The sequence below is a fragment of the Lagopus muta genome, chromosome 5 (genome assembly GCF_023343835.1).
Source record: "Lagopus muta isolate bLagMut1 chromosome 5, bLagMut1 primary, whole genome shotgun sequence".
Classification (NCBI taxonomy): Eukaryota; Metazoa; Chordata; class Aves; order Galliformes; family Phasianidae; genus Lagopus; species Lagopus muta.
This window is the reverse complement of record NC_064437.1, coordinates 24,793,341-24,812,597: the sequence shown is the minus strand read 5'-3', so window position 1 is coordinate 24,812,597 and position 19,257 is coordinate 24,793,341. Positions and strand designations below refer to the sequence as shown.

The 19,257-nt window shown below is 52.2% G+C and overlaps 1 protein-coding gene across 1 annotated transcript; it reads right to left on the bottom strand.

The window, feature by feature from the left end:
- Positions 1-274: 274 nt before the first annotated feature.
- On the bottom strand, positions 275-14,533 carry STX6 (syntaxin 6). The gene is made up of 8 exons (XM_048944661.1): positions 14,410-14,533; positions 11,748-11,917; positions 11,079-11,173; positions 8,710-8,772; positions 6,787-6,909; positions 5,448-5,554; positions 3,847-3,941; positions 275-2,283 (listed from the first exon to the last, which is right to left on the bottom strand). Exons 1-8 carry the CDS (start codon positions 14,499-14,501, stop codon positions 2,207-2,209), a joined length of 822 nt encoding a protein of 273 aa, XP_048800618.1. The 5' UTR covers positions 14,502-14,533; the 3' UTR covers positions 275-2,206.
- Positions 14,534-19,257: the final 4,724 nt, after the last annotated feature.

Here is a 19,257-nt window from a genome sequence, read left to right as displayed (position 1 = left end):
TAGGTAATGAACGTGGTGCGGGTGGCACTCGGGATGGAGATGATACCTGGGTGGAGCAGAGCAGAGCAGGTGGGGCTGGGGAGGGCTGCGGGTCCTTCACAGTGGTGGTCTCTCAGCTTCTCCTGCCTTGGTGCCCAGGCTGGGTTGTGCTGTCTGCTCCTGATGGGATGGAGCTGCTGCACTCTGGTGCCACACAGGCAAAGAGCCCCCAGGCTTGTCCCCGTTACCACAAAAGAGACCGGTGTTTTCCTCTGCCGTCACACACCGGCAGCAGCAATGCGTTTATTTAGGATTCAAGAGAGGGGCAACACCACCAACAGAAAAAGCAAAGACAGTTGGGTAGCAGTGACACCTGGACAGACACGGAGCACGGCAGCAGGGCTGCAACCTGGCACAGTGTGTGAACAGAGCACTCCTGCGTGGAGCATCAGGAGCCGCTCCTGGATGACATACAACCGTACTGAAAACCCACTCTCAGAGAGGTCTGAAGCCCAGAGCACTGTGCAGACACTGCCAGAGCCTGCCTTGGGAAAGAGACAGTACGTATTTCTTACAGCGTAACCAAAAGAGACAAGATGTTGTGCAATGACTGAGAGAACTGCCAAGATCACTTGTGCAGGTTGGCGTTAAGGGCACGTGTGCGTTCATTACAAGAGGAGATGCTCCAACCTGGCAGGGCTGTTGGGTCTCCCCTCATCCCAAGCCTGGCTGCAAAAGGCACAGTGCTACCAGTGCGTGCAAGGCCTCAATAGGAGGGACTGGGCAGACCCAAACAGAGCCAGAAACCACCAGGGCTACGTGTCCTGGGTGACAGAGTGCTTCAGGTGCCGAATTTCCTTTCTGTGGAGCGTGGTTCTGGAGGCCTGGTTTGCAGTGTCAGCACCAGTCAGCTTCCTCCCCCAGCCCCATCTGAGACCCAGATGGAAGGTGCAAGTCAGCCTGCCTCCCATCTTTTGCTGCTCTTCCCCCTCCTAAAGACAGGAGCAGACTTCACTGCAAATCTTTTTCTTTCCTGAAGCATCACCCCTTCCTCCTGTAATCAACTGCACAAAACCCATCTGTATTTCTCCCCAGTAGCACTGCCAGGGTGAGCTCTCCTCACAGCGTTTTGCTATCCGTGCCTGGCCAGCACTGCTGAGGCAATCCCCTTGCCAAACAACCCAAAGGTAACAAAAGCACTGGGAAGTGATACAGAACGTGACCTGGCTCTGAGCTTCCCGGCTCTGGGTTGCTTACAAGTGAAGTTCCCAAAAAAAAAAAAAAGCAATTGGGGAAAATTAAGACATCCTATTTACAAGTTTGTGTGCACTTAAGGTACACAGTTAGGCCCATTCCACTGATAATGCATCCTGCAGCCGCAGAACGAATGCGGCTCCAACAGTCATCAAAAATCACTAAAAGAACTTCTCCTTAAAAAAAAAATAAGTTATTTTAGACCTGACAAATCACTTGCCAAAGGGAAGCAGCTGTTAAACAGAAGCTTGGTTATACAAGGGGAAAGAAAGCATCAGTCAGGGAGCCGGAGAGGCTTGTGTAACAGGAGGTGACTTGACGAGCTGTGTGAAACCAGCCTCAGGCTGATGCCCCAGCCCTGCGTGTCCATCGAAGGCAGGACAGCACACCTGCAGCTCACCTACCTGCAGCGTGCCAGCTCCTGCCTCAGGGTCCTGGATGTGAATGCTGCAGGGTCTTGGTGCTAACTGGAAGGCGTGGTGCTGGCTGGGGCTGCCCTTCCTTGCTCTGGGTGCGTGTTGCTGCGGGGTTTCAGGCCACTGCTCCTCCCAGTGATGCTTCTGGCTGGCAAGCATCCCACAGGCTGGCGATGCAGTTTGTAATGCTCAGTGAAACAATTCCACCCCCCGTACCCTGCCAAGGCTCCCTGCTCCGTGTCCGCACAGAGGGCTTGGGACTGCTGCAGCTGGCTCATACCCGCAAAGGGTTCGGTCCCCTCCAGGGTTTGGGGACCAGATGGCAGCACCGTGGGGCAGGAGGCAGCCCGACGGGATCCGGGAGCCACAACTGCTTCCTGTCCTCTGTCTGCCCTCCCCAGAGCTGGGGGAGATGTTGGTGGAGCCAGGCCTTGGTCCTCGGAGAATGGTGAGAGCCGGGCACGGGTCTTCTTGACAGGGATCTCTGTGGTCGGACGGAAAGAGTTTCATTTCCCCGTGCTACAGGGGAGAGGAGGCGTCCAAGGAAGTTCAGTCCATCACAGGACAATCAACAGGACCAGCACCACCAGCAAGATGATAAAGAGGACGATGATTGCGCACCACTGCCGCCGATCTGGAAGAGAAAGGAATGGTCGGTCCTCTTACTTCAATAGAAGGAAAGCTGGAGGAGAGCTTTTCCTTACCACGCTGCTTTCACTGTGCTTCCCTTCAAAAGGAAAGCTCCCTCACCAGCAGAACAAGCACCGTGCCCTTCTGCAGGCTCCTCCCTACTGCCTGTGGGGTGACAGCGCTTCTCTTCCAGGATGCAGCTGCTTTTTGGGACTGCCGTGTGGAATTTTGAGGTTTCTCCCCAGTCAAGTTCAAACAGATTTGATAAGCTGGTTCAAAAGTGATCAGGAAGAAGCAGAGAGCTGCTTTGTGTTACTGCTTGTGGATTGACCTGTTTGTGCTCTGCACTGCCTCTAGGATCTGCCTTAGGGAGCTCAGCACATCACTGCAGAAATTCTTAGCTTTTTGGAAAAGATATGAATGCATTTCAGAGAACAAAACCATACCAGCCTGTACTGCTGCTCTACACCGTCTGACACCGTCCTGCTCCTACAGTGAAAGTTTCTCCCATCTGGATTCAAGCTCGCCTCCGACTTCCTGGCACCAGGAACCCCACTGTTCCTGGACACAGCGCAAGCTGCGACCGCACCGCAGAAGCCACATGACTCGTGCAGGGCCTGCCTTCCCCCACATGAGCTCTGTCTGCAGCAAGCTGTGAGTGGGCGACGCCGGGCTGCACAGCTGCTCTCCGTCCACGGCCACGTCTGCACCGGCAGACATCCGGCCCCTGTGAGATGGTGCAGTGTGGGGATGGAGCTGCTGGCACCACTCACTGAGCGTTGCAGCCAGCCCTGGGAAGAGCCGTCCCCATCAGCGCCAGCGGCAGCACGGATTCCCTGTGAGCTCCCTGCCCAGCCTGATCCTGTAGAGCGGTTCCCTCCTCCCTCCCTGCTGCTCCCACCCCCCACACGCGAGCACCGGCAGCGGAGGAGGCGACACAGAGAGCGCCGCAACGCGGGGAGCGAGCGGCGGGGACTTCCCGGCAGGCACGAGCTTCCTGTTTGCTCTGCCCACGGCACCCGGCCGGCCGCCAGCCCACCACGTTCAGGCACAGCCTTATAAGGACTTTTCTCGTGGGCTCAGCCTCCCCAGCGCAGAAATCGCCTCTCCTCACCACCAGGAAACACGTCCGACTGTCCTCCCGTCGGCAGCGCTGGCGCCAGCAGCGCTCAGGCAGGCGAGGTTGGCAGAGGGACTTGCTGCAGCTGGAGGAGGCACGCACGGTGGCAGTGTTTTGCTCGGCAGGTGGCCTGGGAAACCTCGAGCAGCACGAGAGGCTGCACAACTCTCCTTCCTTATCGTCTAAGAAGGGGTTTTTCCCAGTGCAGCAGTAACAACATCAATAGAAAGGCGCCTGTATATAACACAAAGCTGAGGGCAGACTGCAGAGCAGTATCTGGGCATGAGCAGCTGCAAGGTTTGGACGCCTTCTCCCTCTTTAACCTCTCAAGCAGCTGGAGCTGCTCCCTCCCCTCTACTTGGCTCTGGGAGCTCATAGTGCTCCGTCCCTACAATTCACAGATGTGCCTGCCCCTTTCCAGGCCCAGAGCCCACCCCCTGGACCTACCACTCGTCATGTGAGACACTTTAGCGAGCTTCTTCATGACGTTATCGAGCCGTGAGTGAGTGCTGTCCAACTCGTGGGAGAAGTCATCCAGCATCCTGGGGACAGAAGCACAGCAGTGGTCAACAAGTAAAGCAATAGGTGCCTTTGGCATCATTTGCTGCATGCACGCTCATCAGAACACAGTGGATGACAAAAGCAACACAGCATGGTCTCCTGAAAGCACCCAAGGGGAAAAAAAAAAACCCTGCTGAAGCAGCAGCTCAGCTTTGGTGGAAAGTGAGAAGTCATGGGGACACCTGTTGGACTGGTCCCCCAGCTCTGCTTATCTCTAAAAGGTGAGCAGTGGGGGTTTCCTCCTTTGAAGATGAAAGTTTTGCTTATAATCCATGATTAGCAGTGAATGTGTAGATCAAGGTGCCAGTTTGGACTTTAAATCCCTTCTCTTGCTGAGGGCTAGCACTTGAAGCTAAAATCTTGTTCCACTCTGGTATCAAGCAGGACTGAGATTTGCAATTGCTTTTAAGGTGCTTTTTAAACACTACAGAAGTTACCCCTCCAGTTCCTCCACACAGCAACCGTAACAGATCTGAAAGCCTTCCTGTAGCTGTGCTTTGTCAGGGCCAAGAACCCACCTGAAGACAGACAAAGCACATCCAGGATCAAAGCAATCCCAGCCATCTCCAGTGAGCAGAACTTTAAAACATAACACTCTTAAAAGCATGGAGAACAAAGAGTTGTAGAAAAAAGCCGTATTGCCATAATTATCTGCTAGCAAGCACTGATGGCTTATGTGGTGACCTGGAAACAGATGCACCACACCAACCTGCTGTGGCCAGGCTTCACACAGGAGGTGCTTTGGAGTTCCTCCTATTCACCAAAGACATCACAAGGGCTCACAGCCCTCCAGACTCTCCTCGGCCAAACAAGGGGGGTTCAGGCACAAACCCTTCATGTCTGTTAGTCTGCACAAGTGAGAATTTCATGCACTTCTTTCCAAAGGATGTGCACAAGGAAAGAAATCTAATTTATATGTAAATGGGTGGATACAAGCTACTTTGTGAGCTACCCTTTAACCCTTTGTGTGGGTGAGGATTATTTTTAGCTTTAACTATGAATGCAGCTCTGTGTGACAAGGCTGAGCTCTGAGCTCCCGGGGCACAGTTGTCTGGGTTAGCACAAAACCCCACGGAGTGGGAAAGCACCCACTGTCCTTAATAGGCAGCACTGCCTTCCCTCAGCCGTTGCACACTGCTGGCTGCTAGAAGCCAAGGAGCTTTACTGTGTGCCTTAAGGCTGGTGTTTAAAAACGAGAGAAGAGAAGGTGTTTAAAGAGAGAAGGGAAGGTAAACTGGCAGCTAAACCTGCCCCAGGTGCAGGTTTGAAAGGAACATGGCTGCGGTAGGATCCTTGCAGGCAGCAATATGAAATGCTTTCCACGGCCTGAAATCAAAGGCAGCCTAAGGTGCTGCAGATGAGCTAGGAGAGGCTGCCTGAGGGACCAGGAAATTCAAGGATGCAACATGGGTAGCAGCGAGGACCCCCAGCTGTGCTGCAGCAGGCTCCACACCTGCAGGGCCTTTGGCACCCTGTGACATACTTACACTGCCTGCTCCTCCAGCTCCCCGCCGATGCGCTGGGACATGTTCTTCAGCACCCCAATGCTGCCAGAGACCAGCTCCAACTGCTCATCTTGCTGCTCCACAATCAACTGGGGCCAGAAAGAAGGAAAAACGGGCGATTATACATCTTCCTTCTGCAGCTGGGTCACAGCCAGCTGCTTGTGTGGACGGATGCTCGCCAACTCTGCCAACATCAACTGTGGTGCCTGGGAACAGACCTAAGGTTCCAGGAAACAAGGACTGTGTTTCTAAGAAATGTGTGAGAAGTGGCAGCAGCAGGAGAGCCGTCCCCTGTTCCTGTGGCACAGCTGGCTGCAGTTTCCTCAACCATGCCTCCAAATTCAGCCTCGGCTTAGCAATGCCCCTTCCCTGCTGCAACCTCTAAGATGACTCTTTGATGGCAGCAAAACCTCAAGCTTTGCTGCCCGGAGCAAGAGCCTTGCTGAGGTAGTGTATGGGAAATGCTGCAGTTAACGAGGGGTTAACACAAGTAAGAGGCTGCTGCAGCTTCTAGAGCTAAAAATAACAGGTCTGGCTCTGAATGTGCCAAAGGAATAGGTCTGCTGATGGCTTAAGTCACTTTCAGGGCACAATCATGCTAAGGATTAGCTTTACCCCAGTTACCTACTTTGGAATCTATTTATCTTCCTAGAGTCACTAGGTAAAACTCATCTGAAAGCTGGCTGGCATCGTGTATCAGAAGCTTCAGCAGAGCTTGCTGCCTGGAGAGGCGGCCTATTTACAGGCCTGTGTCTGGGTGGGCTGCTGGAGGCGGATCTGCGCTGCTCGGGCGCTGCTCCAGGGCAGCACCTCGCCAGGGCTCCTTGCAAAGCCCTCACGCAGGCTTTCTCACGAATCTCATGTTGACAAGGACAGGAAAAGGAAGCAGGCACGTGCTCCTGCTCCCTGTCTGTTCTGATGGGGATGCACACAAACAGCAGCAAACACCAGCTTATTTTTTAACGAGGGAAAGTTCAGAAAGATAAATGAACGCTCTTCAGCTTGCAACATGTCTACTCTTCCAAGGATTTCAGCAGTTCTTGTAATACTAAAACTCAGCATGCTGCTGCTTCTAGACTTTGTTCTTCTGTACGTAAGTGGAAGTCAAGCCTCAATGGTTAAAAACTGCACCAAGCATCCAAAGCTGTGCTGTACATGGAACATATGAACAGGTGTGCTTCAAGCTATCAGGCTGTCAGGCTCCTGGATCCGGGCCAGCCAAGGGCTGGAGTTTTTCTGGCTCCTGAAGTTCGAACCCCATCCCCCCAACGCCCATTTGGCAAGCAAAGCCATTCGGTCTGCCTTATGCCAGCTGCCTTACCTGTTGTTGAGCTTGCTGCTCCTCAATGAAGTGTGAATTTGCTAATTGCAGCTCCCGGTCCAGACGGCTGTATTTGTCAGGTCCAGAGCTCCAATTCTGACTGCTGCTTTCACCCAGGAGTGCCTAAACAGATGCAGAAGTCCCTTAGCAGCAACACCTCTATGTCTGCTCACAGCTGGTCTCAGGCAAGGAGGACAAGGCAACGCTCCTGTGCACATGCCTACAGCATCCTTTTCCTGCCGCTCTACTGGTATTCAGCCAGAGTGCTGGCACAAACTAAAACAATGCAATGCCAAATACCAGCATGGGAAATATCTGCAGCATGATTATTGCAGAAATGCTGCTCCACTAACAGGAGAGCTGGAGCACGACTGACAGACAGCGCAAGCAGGAGGCCCGCACTGCCCAGAGGACTGGTAAAGGTCTGTTCAAGATACAGCACTGTGTGCTAGGAGGATGTGTGAGCTGGGAAGTATCCAGATACATTGTGTTAACAGATATATAGATGGAACTGAACACCATGCTGCTAATGACCAGGCCTGAAGGTCTGGATAAAGTACTTAACCAGATGAACTGACAGTAAAACAGTGTAATATAAACACAGCAGTGTTGTAGGCAGGAGTTACACTCTCTGATTCAGGTTGCAAGATTACACTCTCTACCTGCTCTACGACCTCAACACAGAAGCTAGTGCAAATCCAGCAGAGAAGTGGCTTTCCAGCTGAGGATATCTGGTCCCTGGAAGGAAGCTCTGATGCAGCTTCCGGAGGGAAGTCTGTGTTTGCCAGCCTCAGTCCATGAGGATCAGGTCACCACCAGCCAAAAGCAGGCCTCTCAGACACAGAGACGTGCTGGAGAAGCTGCTGTAGCCCAGCCCAGCTGAGACTCTGCGGACTTGAGGGAAGGCGAGGGGCTGGGGAAGGAAGATGGCAAGGGGAAATGAGTTTTCCTGACCAGATGTCACTGCATGAGCTGGGCCATATGGTCTCCTGCAGCTAGCAGTTAAGTAAAGCAGCAAAACTTAGAGACAGCTACAGGCTTGTTTGAGGAAGGCAGTAAGGGACTTTGCTTCTCCAAGTTTTTGCCAAGCACATCAGTTAAGCCTGTAACGGGCTGACAAACCAGCTCTGTCCTTCTCAGTATCTTCTTGCAGTTTATCATTTTTGCCACAAGTGATAAAGACTGATGCAGCCAGATACGGCACGCCAACGCTGACAGAGGCAGCTCTGGAAGTCAGCTCAAAGATCTCCTTACAGTCTCACCAGCCAGGGAGAAGCATCTATTTCTATTCCTTACATTACAAGTGCAGACAACCTGAGACTGCTTGAGCTTCTTCCATCTTCTTACAAGGTTAATTATCATGTGAAGCAGCTATTTGTGAAGGGATGTGGAGTCCTGGCTCCTAAATACAGCAGAGCACGGGGTTACATTTATGGAATTGGATTCTGACTGTTCCTCCTGAGATGGAGGGAGATTCCCCCTTCTGCAGGGTGATGCAGTGCTGATGGCTGTACACAAGCACTTGTGAAGGTGGAGACAGATGGTGAGTGGTGACTTACTGCTTTGAGAGACAGGTTTGAAAGAGGGTGACAGCAACAAGCCTGACAAAACCAATGCTCTCAGATCAGTGAGACAGACGTGGCTCAAACACACAGCTTTGCTGCAGCATGCAAGCCCCTTCCCAGAACAAATGTTTGTAAGGTGATGTGCTACAAAGTGGGATATATATGGTACTTACAGCTTTAAAGGAGCTTTAACCATGCTATATGCTCTACTTCATGGTGTGGGTCTCCAGACTAAGTGATAGGAAAGCTTCACCTAACACACGTCTCAAAACAGCTGTTAGAGCTGATAAATCCTTCTAGCTCTTTAAAGTGCCAAATAACCACTGCATTCACTTAGCTTGCCCATTCTGATTCTCACCTGCCTGTTTTTTCTTTCAGCCAGTGCTTGCATGGAGGAGTTTGACATCTGATCCTTCATTTCCTGTTTGTTCAAAGAAAGAAGAAGTACGTAAGCATTGGATTTGAGGCGACTTTCAGCTTCAGTTTGCTACCAAGCTGTCTATACCCAGAAAGATTTCTTTGTGGTGAGTGAGGGAAGGGAAATTTTCTTTGAAAACACAGTTTTGAAGAGTCTGAAAAAATGCTGTTAAAATCTCCACTGCATTTCATTGCTTTACTAATAGTAGAACCAACAGCAGTGGAATATTTTGAAAATATTCCTTATTTACTCCTCATTTTTATAGAATCAGATAATCATCTGGGTTGGAAGGGACCTTTAAAGGTCATTTAGTCCAACTCCTCTGCGATGAAGAAGGATATCTACAGCTAGATTAGACTGCCAGAAACACTTTGATTTGTATAATACTAGATTAATGTTCCCACTGACAGACTGTAAAGAAGTTATGTTCTTGAAGGTCTCGGGAACCCGTAGCTTGCACTTTATTCCCAGTTGTACCTGATTTAATCTTGCAAAGGACAAGATAGATTTCCTGTCCTATGGCCCTCCTTTCTGACTGTCTCTGTGTTTTCTCTGTCACTTGTTACATTTTGCCTTCCTACAGAAGACAGTTAGACCCTGGAGGCTCCTACTCCCAGTGCAAACCAGTTTAGTTTCTATACTGCAGATGAGCAAGAAGCCAGCATGATCCAGCAGGAGCTGACTGACCTTACCCACCAGCAGAGTTCTGATGTCACCTGAAGACACACAGGTATGTTTTACTGCTCAGAGATGTATCATTTAAGCAACAGATCCCACCTGGTTACTTCTAATGCACAAACTGCTTTCTATCCCCATGGAAAACATAAGTCAATTAACTGCACGCCACCAGTAAAGAATTTCATTTACCACTGAGACACACTGCTCCAAAACCCATCAGGCAGCAGCTTTCAATCAGGAAAAGAGGACCTAGAAAGCAGGCTTGCCTGATCCTGTTTGTTTCCAAAGCTGACTACACTGAGGACAAGGCAGCAAGCACCATGTCTGCTGCTGGGGCTGGTGTGGCTTCGGGATCAGTTCCCAGGCAGAGACCCTTAAGAACTGCCTCCGGACCGCAGGACTGCAGGTAGAATAACAAGCTTGTTGCTAGCCAGAGCAATGCAGCTTGTCAAGGAGGAACATCAGAGCCACGAGGGAAAGCAGAAACTAAGCTGCACTGAGTGTACTATTAATAGGGAGAAAACTTCCTAACCAGTGTGTTGGCAGGCAGTGAAGATTTTAGAAAGATTTTTTCTTCTCTACTTATTACCAGCGAGCTGTTAAAATACTCCTCCTGCTTCTGAATCCTCCCTAACAGCTACGTGAATAAGGAGGCTCAGGGGAGACCTTATTGCTCTCTATAACTACCTGAAGGGAGGCTGTAGTGAGCTGGGAGTCAACCTCTTCTCTTTGTAACTGGTGATAGGACTAGAGGGAATGGCTTCAAGCTGCACCAGGGGAGATTTAGGCTGGACAATAGGAAATACTACTAACTGTTCTGCAAGAGTGGTCAGGCACTGGAATGGGCTGCCCAGGGAGGTGGTAGAGTCACCATGCCTGGAGGTGTTCAAGGAATGTCTGGATCTGTGTTGAGGGATATGGTTTAGTGAGAACTATTGATGACAGGTAGATGGTGGGACTGGATGATCTTGTAGGTCTTTTCCAACCTTAGTGTTTCAGTGATTCTGTGATTAAACGCTGCTGGTCTTGCAGGTGCTACTGAACTTCACTTTACCACTGCCTGTAGCACTGAGCTGTGTGAAGCTGCGGCCCAACAGGCAGAGCTTTGCCAGGCCCGCCTCTCTCTGAAGCACTGATATTTAAGAGTGTGAGTTTAAACTACAAAATCTTCCCAGAGTTAAAAATAAAACTAATGGTTGTTTTGACTGCTTTGTAGCAGGGGGAAGCCACATAAATAACACCAGACTACAAAGAGATGTCAGTGTTCGAAGTGGACTCTGTTTCTGTCAATCAGAGATGCAAGCACTGAATAGGCAAAATTTCCTTTAACTCTGAAAGGAGACTTGCATAGCAGAAGGGTCTTTTAGTCTTCCTTTCCACTTTGTACAGGCTTCTAGATTCATCAGTACGAGAGAAGCATGCTAGGAAACATGGCCCCTGCACCTGACCCCAGGCAGGCAGTCCTCCTGACATTGGAACATGTGATGTGGGGATGAGAAGGCAGCCTGAGGGCAAGCAGGTAGCAGACTTACTCTCTGCTCTCCAGTTCAGCACTGACCTAGTCACCCCATTGCCTTTTTTGAACCGCTCAAGCTTCCTTCTCTTTCCCTATCCCAGCCCTTGCTCCTTACCCTGACCACCTGCCGCGTGCTCGTGATGAAGGATTTTCTGATACCCAGCTCCGTGGCATCCAGGTTGAACTTCCGAGGGTTTGCCTCAACGATGCATAGGGGAGGAGTCAAGGAGTCTGAGAATGGTGTTCAGTGCACACAGACAGACAAACCGCCCCGATGGGAGCCCATGAAGAGGCACTTTTCCACTGCGCTGCACTTTTTTCTATCATTTGATTAGCAAAACGTTAGATGCTGGAGGAAGGAAAGCATGGCAGCAACATTCAACACAGTACATGCACCAGAATGAGGTTTCTCTCCTGCTTTTTGTTTTTTTTTCCTCAGTTCTCCAATGCTGTGCAGTGCTTTCAGCTGAACACGAGGGAAAATGAATAATTTTGGAAGCCAGCCTGAGTATGAGTGACTACACAGAAATCCAAATTCATATAACACAATGAGCTTCTAAGCACAAAGCATCTTATAATATACCTTGTCAAAGGGAATACAAAAGGGAAATTCTCTTGCTGAACTCATTTGCTGTTTGAGAAAAGCTGAAGTAAATGCAAAATTCAATCCCTGATAGTCATGGTTCCTGCAAAAAATTAGCTACCAGCAAGAGCTGCTATGTAGCTATTTCTTACAGCTTAGGAACTGCATGCCCCAACCTCCAAAGAACTCCAGAAAGGATATTAATTGTTTCATCCAAGTCTTCCAGGTCCCACTCAATGCTCCGCAGATTGTTCCTGAGCTCATTTGTGGTCCAGTCAATTTCTTCTCTTGTGGCAATGGAGGGATCCTGCAAGAGCTCTGTCCACCTCTGGAAGAGCCCCTGGGCAGTGTTCACAGCTTTCTGCACTTCCCTGCGGTTGGGGTGAAGAAAGAGAAGTGAAGGGACTGCATCAGCTGTTCTGCAGCAGTCGTGCTGGGACACGCCATGCCCAGAAGAGCTTGGAACTGCAGCCTCCCTGCAAGAGCCCTTCCTTCAACCACTTCTAGTTTATTTTGTGCAATAAGGATTCGCCATACCCACCGGACAACCCAGTCTCCTCTCCTGTTGAAGCACAAAGTGACAAGAAACAACTTACAGGCCAGCCACCACAACTAACAAAAAGACCAGTTTCAGCAGGAGTAGTTTCTGCTGAGTGACACGAAGGCGAGACAGGGCAGCGTGAGTGGCTGGACAAGGCTGCCCTCATGGCAATTAATGTTCTGCATTCCTCTAAAGACTACCTGAGCAAGATACCCCAAGGACAAACAACATTTACAGGAACTGTCCCTGCAATAGTTAGGCAAATTGTTGAGTGCAGCATTGTTTATTTTAAGTTAGCGTTAAAAAACTACACGGCTATACTACACTGGCTTATGGGACAGAAGTCTTTTCTGCTGCTCTAAGCTTTTTGGAGACGACTGCATTCACAACATGGGAACACAGGCTTTGCTGACAGCACTGAATGCTGCATTTGTGATTAGCAGCAAGTAGCAGGTAGCAATTCTCTGTACCTACAGACACTGCAGCCCTGGCCTGGGAACAAATCACCTAGGTCCAGGAGGAGCCAGGATGAAAGATGCAGACGATGTTTTGCTGGTGTGACAGCCAGCAGAAAGTCAGGATCCACATAAGATGCAGGGATTTATCTCCAGCAAAGGAAAACTGTTTATCTGTGGGGAAAGTCCAGAAGGGATGAACCATGTCTGCACAAGACAGCAGCCATGTCTATTGCTCTATATCTGTCATGTCTAGAGCCCTAAGTTCAGCAGCTGTGCTCCGTTCTCTTGCTGCATGCAAGCAAAAGCTCTGTTTTTTTCACCTGTATATACTTGGAAAAGCACCTACCAGCAGGAATTCAAAGCTGGACATCCTAGCAGGAGGACTTACAAATGCAAGGAAAGCAAACTGAATGCCATGTGGCTCAACTCCTTCCACCTTAATCTGCTGGCTAATAATTAACACCAGGAAAAGCACAACATATCTCTCCCCTTCCAGCCCCTTCCAGCCCCTTCCCCTTGTGGCGTGGGAATCTCTCTGGAAAGTCTGACTGGCTGTTTGCTCCCCACCCACAGCAATTAGCATTTGTTCTCCCCAGCACTGGCTTAGCCTGGCAGCGATCCCCTTCTGCTGGCTGCCCTGCAGCCTTTCCCACACCTCCTGTGCTCACCTGGCTTTCCCCACCGCCCTTCCTGAGCACTGTGCCACTGCCACGTGGAGCAGGACAGCAACAGCAGGAGTTGAAAGTGGCTCCACGCTGAATTTGGGAAGCCTATCTTCTTTCCCCCTATTAATTACAGTTTCCCTTTCCTCTGACCTCAACTGCCTTTGTTTTGTGTTTGCCTTTGTTCAGGCTTTCCTCAGTGCCACTATCCACATAGGTTTCTTCCTAAGCCTGGTGCCTGATCCTCTCCCTCAGCACGGTGACCAGGCTCAGGTGCTCTGGGAATGCCCTCAATGAGGAGTGGCTTGCATTCAGCCACGCTCTGCCCATTGCACAGTGACATTTGCAACCTCACATCCCACGTGCCGCTGATCGATGATAAGGACAGCTGGGCACGCTGCCCCCAAGCTGGGCAGCCATGCCAACATCCCAGGTGCTGCACCTGCAGCAAGCACATCTCCAGCTCACAGCATCCCTGCAGAGCTTCCAGCAGGGCCTTCTGCTGCTCAGAGCCCCTCTGAACATTGGCTTTGTGTGGGCACATCTCCGGCACACACCTCGCAGGGGGAGTGGGAATGGCTTTGGGAATAAAAGCAGGGCATGGACCCTCGCAGAACTTTCAAGATTCCTAATGGCTTCTCACAGACCCCCAGATCCCTGCTGGGCCTTCAAAGACTTCTCTCCCAGATCCCTGCTGACCCCTCAGCCCTCCCCAGACCCTTTTTGATCCCTCAGATCTCTGCTGACCCTTCAGCCCCCTTCCAGATCCCTGCTTACCCCCAGATCCCTGCTGATCCCCCAGATCCCTGCTTACCCCCCAGTCCCCTCCGGATCCCTGCTGATCCCTCAGTCCCCCCCAAGATCCCTGTTGATCCCTCAGTCCCCCCCCCCAGCCCCAACCCTCCCCCATCCCCTCACGCCCCCAACTTCACTTTTCTCCTCAGAACTCCCCTCCCCTCACTCTTCTCCCCACAGACCCCCCAGCCCTCACCCTCACCCCTCCCCCCCACATCCCCTTCCCATCCCATTCCCTCCCGCTCAAGGCCTCCCTATTATCCCAGCACTCATCCTCCTCCTCATAGCCGCTTTCCCCCCCCCCCCCCACCTCGCATCCCTAATCTCTCCTCTCCCTCCCCCCTCACAGACCCTTCCGCCGCCCCAACCCTCACCTTTCCTCTCACAAACCCAAACCCATCCCTCACCCCTTCACCACGAAGAACGGGTCCTCCATCGACATGATGGCGCCGACGCCGCCGAGTCGCCCCGGCTGCCCAGCGCTCCGCCCTGCGCGCATGCGCGACCGCCCGCTCCCCACTGCCCGCCCCGTCCCGCCATGGCGGCGGGACTGGGAGTGAGCGCCTCCCCTCAGCGCGGGCACCGGCTGGGCTGGGCTAGCCCAGCTACCAACTCCACAGTGCTCACTGTTTGTGTCGCTCGCTGCCTCATTTCCACGGCTCTGTAACACCTCCAATGACCCCAGCACCTCGGCGGGCAGCCTGTGCCACTGTATCGCTGCTCTTGTGGAAGAGAAACGTTCCTCACACCCAACCTGAGCCTCCCCTGGCACAACTTGATGCCATCACCTCTCATCCCATTGCTGTCACCAGGAGCAGAGGCTGACCCAGCTCAGCACAGCCTCCATTTAGGAGCTGTAGTGCAGCGAGGTCTCCCCTGGGCTCCCCCACGCCATCCCCTCAGCTGCTCCCCATCACACTTGCTCCAGACCCCGCACAGCTCCGTGCTCAGGATGCTAACCCTCCCCCCTCGTATCCTCTCCCCACTGACTGAAGGGCGTTGTCCCTACCTGCACTTCCCTCACATAGCTGCAGCCCAGCTTCCCTAGCCAAGGCGATGCTTGCTTTGCTTGTGGAAAACCCATTAGCACAGATGCCTCCTCAGCATGGGAACCAGGTGAGTGGCTTTTGCAATCGCAGCACGCTTACTCACGAGTGAGGGGTGAGGACACATGTCGGACTGGTTTATGGGGCTGTGGGGTGAGGAAAGACAGCTGCCTGCTGCTCCGGCCATCCCCATACCAGAGAAACCACAGGTTGGGTGCAGCGCAGCATGAGGTAGCTGTATGCTGGGCTCATCATAGGGAAGGCGTGAACTTCACAGGAACAAAAAAGGCAACCTTTTCTTTGATGCTGGAAACGATGAACATTTTTTGCATGAAAACCACTCAGATTGAGCTGCTGTTGTTTCAGAGTGGGCTCATCTTGCTGTCAAGCTCAGACTTTTGGCTTGGAAGGGCCAGGCGGCTTTCAGCTTTCCTCATACTGGTGAGTGGCAGCCAGCTGCAGAACTGGCCAGGGAGGATCTGATGAAACACTGTGCTGGGAAGCTCCAGCTCATCACAATCCAAACTGCAAGAAAGTACAGGGCTCACTGAATGCTTTATCAAGAGAATTCCTGTGGCATGTACGTACATGCACAGGGCTGTGTGTGATCCCGTGCTAGCTGGCAGCCTGCTGCTAAGAAGGTGCATTTGACACACAAGAGATGTCTCTTCTTTTAGGGGAAAAGCTACGTTGGTTTGAGTTTGAATTTGCAAGAATTGAGATTGATTTTGTTGTTGGCTTCTTTTCCACCCAGACAAGGTTTTTCAGCTCAAAAAAGAAGCAATAAAGCACAAATGGGTTTCAGATGCTTCTGATTTTTTTTTTTTCTTCTCCTCCTTTGCATTTTTAGTAGAAGTTGCTGAAGATTTTTCAATGGTGGTTGTGAGAGGAGGGTTAAGCCAGTGATAACTGGATGGGAAGCATCAGTCTGTGGCTAAACAGTCAGCGCTGTGGTGGGCAGCAAGGCCTTACGTCGTGGTTTGTAAATAGGTTTTGTGAGCCTCATTTTTAGAAACCTGTGGTGACTTAACTGAGAAGTGAGAAAGGGGCAGACAACACCAGGGCTGTAAGATGCAGGATGCTAGCCACACTCAGGGCTTACCTACAGCTAAAAAGTGATTATTTACCTGTGTAATGAGGTGCCAGTGTGGAGAGAATCCTCATTACTTAATGAATTGGTGACAGGCTGGCCCCACCTATGGAGTGGATAGTGGGAGCTGCACTGTTGTGGTGGGTCAAAGAGGAGGTTTAGGGCACCCACGTGCATGGCCAGAGAATCCATTCCAGGCATTAATTAAAAGGAACTTTCTCTGGCCGCCTCACCCCATCACAATTCCTTATTACCTCCGTGTCCACGGGTGCCTTTTGTACCCAGCATCCTTGTCACACAATCAGCCCTGCAACACAGAGCAAGGTGGCAAAGGAAGGTCCTTACAAGAGGAAAGGGGCACAGACATTTTCTTTTCCACATTCTCTTCATTTCAGAAAGAGGGATTCAGATTCAACACAGAGAGGACCCTGGGCTGAATGGGGCTGATCTGGTGGGGAGCAGCCAGCCCGTGGCAGGGGCTGGGACTGGGTGGGCTTTGAGGTCCCTTTGAATCCAACCATTCTATGTGATTCCATGGTTCTACAGTACCATGATTTTACGATTCTGTGACCTGCTCTGCCCTTGATTGCCACTCTGAGGATGCGAGGATGCGATCCCTCGCTGTTAGCTTGGAGCATGGCAGTGTGACACAAGTGTCATTGCCATCCCGTCGCGCTCCAACGGGAAGCTGTGGGACAGAGGACACATCTGTGCTCCGTGATGTGCGCAGGGCTGCAGCCGGCACTTGCCTGCCAGCTAAAAGGAAGGTGACTTTGAGATGCAGGGAGAGAAAATAATTAGACTGTGACTCCTTTGGGCAGGCAGCCTACCCCACAGTCTGCCGGGCTGCAGCTTCGACTGGCTCTGTGCGGAGCTCACCCAACTGATGCGTGGATTTAACCCTGTGCTGGGCTGCAGGTGAACCCAGGCTCCTTCTGTTTGGCACAGAGTGAGTGCATCCCTCGGGGCATGGAGCAAACAGCCCAGTGGGCAGCACATGAGCAGCAGTGCTGTCCTGGGTTTCCCCTGGGCACCAGGCAACTCCATCTGCGTGACTGGGTTGGAGAGAGCCACGGACATGGTCCTTCTTTGGAAACAGTACAGGGCCCGCTGCAAGCGTATCAGAGAGGGAAAAAAAATACAGGAAGGTGGACTACAATAGAAGGGTTGTCTGATAGGAAACCCTGGACAAATAAATGCATTCTTTCCCCAGGAAACCAAAGCCAATTTCATAAAACACTGAAAGCTGCAGGGCCACGTTTTTCCAAGGGAAATGGCTGCCTGAAGAAGCTGATAGCTGGGTGTGGGAGAGGTTGCTGGAGGGGTAGCAGGATCTTGTGGTGGGCACAGGGTCTGGGCCCTGGGTGTCCAGGAGATGAGGGGGAAATCCCAAGTCACCGCCTCAGAGGGAGGGAAGGGAAACATTAAATCATTGGTGCAGCAGGGTAAGGGGAAATCCCTGGTCACCGGTGAAAGAAAAGATGTGTAGAGAGTAGTGTTGCTTGTCTGGGGAAGGACAGACAAGGCTGGGGCATCTACACCTTTATCCATGCTCACAGAAGATGTGGGTGCCCCATCCCTGGAGTTGCCCAAGGTCACAGATGGAGCCCTGGGCAGCCCGACTGGTGGGGAGCAGCCAGCCCATGGCAGGGTTGGGGCTCACTGATCTTTAAGGTCCCTTCCAACCTAAGCCCTTCTATGATTCTATGATCTACCCTCATGGAAGAGGGGTTTTAACCCTGGAAAATCCCCTTTGCTTTCTAGTACAGTGTTGTGCTGTGTGAACACGATGCTGTGGTTTCCAGTGCAGGTACAGAGCACTCTCAGAAGCTGGGGGAGCCACTTCCCCTTCTTCAGCTTTAGGTCTGTGTTGATTTCTTTGTTTTGCTTGCGTGTTTTGTTCGGTTGTCACCCGGCAGTGCTGAGTGGTTAAAGTTTTGGGATGTTTCCAAGCTCTCTGACCTTATCTTCAAACACAGATAACCCAGAGCAGTTGGGAACCACGGAGGATTACCTGCCCATACCCAACTGCGGGAGGCTGATGGCATCTGTGTCAATTGTTGATTTTTCTAGGGGGGAGAATCAACCCCAAATGATGCTGAGATTCCAAATGGCTCAGTGTTAGATATCTGTTATCTCTGAACAAAATGACTCTGTTTGGAAATGTTTGCTTTGTCAGCAGAGCCTGGAGATGTCCTGGAGGTCCATTTTCACCTGGGGAAACTCAGTACCAAGGCTTTTGTCCCTACCCCGCTGCCGGTGTGGACATCTGTGTCCCAGGAGGAGCCCAACCCCCGAACGAAGAGAAGGGCGATGATGCACCGGGAAGGCTTCAGGAGAAGGGGCGAACAGGCAGATTCCACGCTTGGAAGACAGCTGGATCTCTCCGGGAGCGCTTCCCATTCCTTCGGTGCAGCTGGCCCCCCAGCCCGGCTCACATTTGGCGACAAGCCGCAGGGCCGGCTGCCGGAGGGTCGGCGCCAGCGTGGAACAGGATCTGGGTAACCACATCCGCACTCGGCGACAGGTCGGGGGCCGCGCTGCGTGCCAGATGGCCCGGCCCAGCCCGGCTCTGATGGCAGGGGGACCCCGGGCGCTGCCGGGAAGTGACAAAGGGACCTTCGCCCTCGATGCTTCCGACAGCGCGAGGGAGGCAGGCGGAGAGGTGACATCTCCGACGGAGACGGCCATGGGGCCGTGCGCAGCCCGCGCCACGAGGCAGCAGCGCCGGCCCCCGAGCGAACTTCCCGGAGCTGATTGAAACGCCTATAAAAAAGCAGCCGTGTGCGCAGCCTCTGCGATTATTATATTGTACCGCAAGCTGCTTCCTGTCCCGAGTCTCTTTTATCTCGCATTGTTTTCCTTTCCAGGTGGGGCTGCGGGCTCCCCGCCGCTCGGCCCCCCGGGCTTCCTGCTCGCTCAGAGCCACCTTTGTCTGCCGGCCCTCCCCCTGCCCCGCTATTTTGGGAAACGGCAGCTGAGCCGGAGGGTTGCGAATTGTTTGTCAGCTCCCTGCCAGCCTGCCGAGATCACACGCGGAGAGAGGAGCGCCTGGTCGCACCCTGCCCGCCCGTCTCCCGCCGGGCTTGGGGCAGTGCCCCTCGGCTGGGCACGCACAC

Coding starts and splice junctions, on each gene's coding strand:
- STX6 (XM_048944661.1), bottom strand. CDS start 14,501: ATGCGCGCAGGGCGGAGCGCTGGGCAGCCGGGGCGACTCGGCGGCGTC. Junction 8,773..11,078: donor GCACGCGGCAGGTGGTCAGG/GTAAGGAGCAAG, acceptor TTGAACAAACAG/GAAATGAAGGATCAGATGTC. Junction 3,942..5,447: donor GAGCTGGAGGAGCAGGCAGT/GTAAGTATGTCA, acceptor TTCTGTCCCCAG/GATGCTGGATGACTTCTCCC.